The sequence below is a fragment of the Carya illinoinensis genome, chromosome 13 (genome assembly GCF_018687715.1).
Source record: "Carya illinoinensis cultivar Pawnee chromosome 13, C.illinoinensisPawnee_v1, whole genome shotgun sequence".
NCBI lineage: Eukaryota > Viridiplantae > Streptophyta > Magnoliopsida > Fagales > Juglandaceae > Carya > Carya illinoinensis.
Window position 1 is genome coordinate 22,997,100 of NC_056764.1, and position 4,703 is coordinate 23,001,802.

The window sequence follows — 4,703 nt, forward strand, 5'->3', positions numbered from 1 at the left end:
GAAAAGTTTACAAGAATCGATGGACACTAGTCTGAGGTTTAGTAGTGCGTACCACCCACAAACAGATGGACAGATAGAAAGGACGATTCAAACTTTGGAAGATATGCTAAGAGCCTGTGTTTTGGATTTAAGGGAGTTGGGAGAAACAACTACCTTTGGTAGAATTTGCTTATAACAATTTGTTGGTATAAAGAGGACATTGGATAAAACGTCCAAACGTAAAATAAAACGTTTGAACGTAAATCTTATTACGTGCAAATGTTTTGTGGATCTGATTTTCGTTCGAATGTTTATCTAATTACGTTCAATTTGAATTTACGTTCGAATGTACATGCATTTTACATTCTGACGTAAATTCATTTTGGTTATTAAACTATCATCGTTCGAATGTTAATAGTTTACATTCGAATTTCTTAAGTTACATTCGAACGTAAATTCATTGTACATTCGGACATAAACTGTTTTTAATTATGTGAAATATTATCATTCGAACGTATGTCCATTAAATTTAATTTATATTATTTCGTTATATTATTATTGTTTTGGGTATTGAAAAAGTGGAATTGTTTATTATATTTACTATCGAAATTATTTAAATTTATAATGATAATATGAAAATTTTGTGTATAATCCATATATACCGTAAGATGCATATATATGTAATTCTAATGATTTTTTTTTTTTTTAAGGATATGACTTACTATATGACAACTAGGAAACGAGGGAGAGATGGAGGCAATCCGAACATTGCTCGACTGAGGGCACGAACAGTTATGGGTGAACGAGAAGTACTTATTAATGAGTTCGATAAGCTCAGCTGGGAGCGGAAGATGCTGAGATACGTCTTCGTCACGAGAGGCTAGGGCCCAATATGCACATTGAGGGGAAAGATTTACCCCCTCAATGGTTTGGGAGTTTTACATTGGGATGGCCACCATACCTAATGATACATTCTCCTATACCCTCACTATATGCGGTGTACAATTTGAGTTCTGAACGGATGTTATCGCTGAGTTACTCCAAATTTCACATATACTACCTGAGGCGACAACTGCTCAGGTTGGTGACATAGCAGCTACATTTGCTCTAGGCACATCTGAGGTAGATCTAGCCACTTTTGCTTCATCTACGGGCCTTGTTGACACTATAACCGGTTATGAAGAAGATTGGCCCGAGGGCGAGGATATTGCTATTGAGGTCGATGATGACGAGCGGGATCAGGATTTCTACATCCTCACTAGTAAAGACCACACGAAACTCGATAGGCCAAACTCCTTCAGCCAGAATCAGCTGCTGCCTTTCTTTCACATGTTGCAAATTTTTATTGCAAGAAATGTAGACCTTGTGGCACATAAGAACACATTCAATCAGGCTCGCGCATAGTTTCTAGTTTGCTTGGCATGTGGAGAGCCCATTAACTTGCCACTCGTTATATTTGAGCAGATTCGTTATGAGGCCAACATCGTTACAACGGACCACCTCCTGTAAGGAGTCATCATTAGCCTTATTACTAACCCGGGGCGTGCCACTCTAGGCGGAGGAGATGATGCTAAACTAGATAGGCCCCATCGACATGACCACACACCGTCAGAGCATTGGACAGGGGAGAGGCTCAGCTCAGTGCTAGTCTGGTCCTATATCAGATATTGTTCCTCCAACCGAGTCTGGGGCCAATGTTGCTCCCCCGTCTGCAAGTAGTAGTTAGCAGCCTCCGGTTGCATCTGTGGGGGATGTGCGACGTTCTTGGATTGATGCAATAATGACAGATATGAAGGCACATATAAATTGACAAATCGATAGACAAATTGTGCATATAGATCAAGCTATCGCACATCTTGCACATCATATAGATGTGCTAAACAATAAGGTTGAAAACTTGAAACATTGACCGCGGAGTTTCGATTATTTGTAAACCAGCAGTTCTGAATGTCATTTGTAAAAATTAATCATATTTTGTTTTATTTTCTACATATATAATGGATAATATTATTTAATATATGTATTGTATCTTAATTTCTATTCTCAATTTTCTTTAATATTAGCTTATATAACCTTAATATTAAACAAATATATATTATAGTCAATTTCTGCAAATTAACATATAACGTTTGAATTTACAGCTTTAACGTTCGAACTTTAGTGCTAAAATTTTTTACGTTTGCACGTAAGTAGACATAACGTTCAAACATTGGCGCTAAAATTTTTTACGTTCGCATGTAAGTAGACATAACGTTCGAATGTTAAGGTGACGAACGAACAAAAATAATTGACATGTTCGAATGTTAAAAAATTTTTACCCAACATTTAGTGACAGTTTTCATAAACCATCACAGAAAATGCATTTTAGTGACGGTTTGGAGACCATCGCGATTTCTAAACCGTCACTAAAAAGCATATTTGTTGTAGCGACTTCATCTATATCTTGAAGTCTAATTTGGATAATGAGTTGAGATGAGATAAAATGAGTTAAAATAATTTGTAAATAGTAGTAAGATGGTTTCTCAATAGTAGCGAAATGATTTGAGTTAAAATGTTTGATGATATTTTGAAAAATAATAGAGAAAAAGTTGAATAAAAATATTATAAATTTAAAATATTATTAAAATACTATTTTCTAATATTATTTTTTTAGATTTGAAAATGTTGATTTTTTTTTTTTTTAAGTTTGGAAAAGTTATAATAATTAGATAGTGATTAGATGAAATAGTTGAAATTTTGAAATTAAAAAATGTTTATTTTTATGATATTTAGATATTAAAAGGAGATGGAAGCATCTCTATATCCAAAGTAGGCATGAATCTTCCAAGAGTAAGATGGGTGAGGACTAGTTTGTTTATCCAAAAGCCAGTTTTTTTTTTAAACATTTCTTAGCATTTTATTACCTCTAAGAGGGTGTCTGCTGGGGGAATTCCTTTCCCTCGTTATGTATATTATTGCTGTCTATTCATATGATGTAAGCTTGTTCTGGTTCAGGTCACTTTGCTTGGGTTTGCACGATTTATAAATTGGGATTTTTGAGTTTGAAAGTTTTAAGCTGGCGTTGGGATTAGGGTCATATTTAGATGTGGACCCTCTATCAAAAGTATGTTTTCTTTTTAATAAAAAAAATATGTTAGTTTAATGACACATATCTAGCTAACTCCATCCCAAAACTAGTAACAATAGGACATGAGTTATATTGATTCACAGTCAGATTATAAAAGATTAAAAAATGCTCAAATTTTAAGCATAACTCAAATGACCAAATTTTAAATGACCTTAACCCAATTGACAAAATCTAAAACTTTTTAAACCATATGTTGTACAAATGTACGTGTCTCCATGAATTATGCTTCTCGTTGAATAGCTGTTGAGATCTCTCCCTTCATGATTCATTTCCTACATATTTTCAACTTCTTGTAAATAATAGATTTATGTTTGGTTTCCTTTTATATATTATGTACAAACTGTATGACAACTGTAATTCTTAAAGATAATAAGCACTGCTTTGAATTTTGAACAATTTTATTCAATTGTCAAAACTGGTTTATATACAAAAACAGTCACTAAGCATGGAAAGTATACAATGTGAAACCGTAACTATGTATGGAAAGTATGTAAAGAATAATAAATACAAAAACCAGTCCTTGATTCTAGCTTGCATTAATCTTGGCATATCAGCTATCATTGGTTGAAATCTTTCGTTAAATGAGTTGGTATATGATGACAGTTCATTCATCCTCGATACACCCCCGCAAGAACGGGCTACCATCGGTGAGACCGATCCTAGTCCGTAGAAAATCTGTGTGTTTCCTAGAAAGAGGTTTGGTGAGTAAATTTGCAAGCTGGTTGTTTGTATGGACATGTCGAATAGTGAGAGAATTGTTTTGAACTAGGTCCCGAACAAAGTGAAAGTCAATTTGTATGTGCTTCATTCTTGAATGCTGAACGGGATTGAATAAAGTTGTACAAAATTCAAAGCAGTGCTTATTATCTTTTATGGTATCAGAGAGACAATCTCTAACGAGTAAGTTTCCTCATCCTCAATCATGTCTTCTTCCGCATCCTATGACAACTCACTCATCACCATTAATGCCACTACTACCATCAACGAGAAGCTTACGGCTTCCACCTTTCCACAATGGAGAGCATAGTTTGAAGCCTTGCGTATTGGCTATAATCTCATGGATTTTGTTACCGGTGACCTTCAATGCCCTGCCATTAATGTTGAAAATTCCGCTACTTCCAAAGCTGCGAATTCTTGCTGGATTTGTCAAGACAAATTGATCCTCCATGCACTGCTAGCCTCAACATCCACCACCATCACACCGTTGATTGCTTCAAGTAAAACCTCTCATGAAGCTTGGAATAAATTAACTCGTCTTTATGCAGGGAAATCGTGCACTCGTGTGATGCAGTTGAAGGAAGATCTCACTCTCAATAATCGTGGCAATTGGACTGTCACTGAATTCCTCCAGGCTATCAAACTTATAGCTAATGAACTTGCCCGGATTGATCATCCTGTCTCCGATGACGATCTAACCCTTTACATTCTAAATGGTTTGGGTCCAGAGTTTAGGGAAATTGCTGCACCCATACGAGCTCGTGAAAATCCTTTGCGGTTTGAGGAGCTCCACGATCTATTAATAAGCCATGAAAATTATCTACGTCGCCTGGAACAAGAAGCTGCACAATCGTTGGTTGCAACAACAAACTTCACTTAG

The 4,703-nt window shown here is 35.6% G+C and overlaps 1 protein-coding gene across 1 annotated transcript; it reads left to right on the forward strand.

Moving 5' to 3' along the window:
• The first annotated feature begins 4,163 nt into the window (after positions 1–4,163).
• Positions 4,164–4,703, forward strand: LOC122291050. Its single transcript, XM_043098702.1, has one exon. It carries the CDS (start codon positions 4,164–4,166, stop codon positions 4,701–4,703), a length of 540 nt encoding a protein of 179 aa, XP_042954636.1.

What these genes read in the sequence shown, in the direction of transcription:
- LOC122291050 (XM_043098702.1), top strand. Translation starts at nt 4,164, where the DNA reads ATGGATTTTGTTACCGGTGACCTTCAATGCCCTGCCATTAATGTTGAA.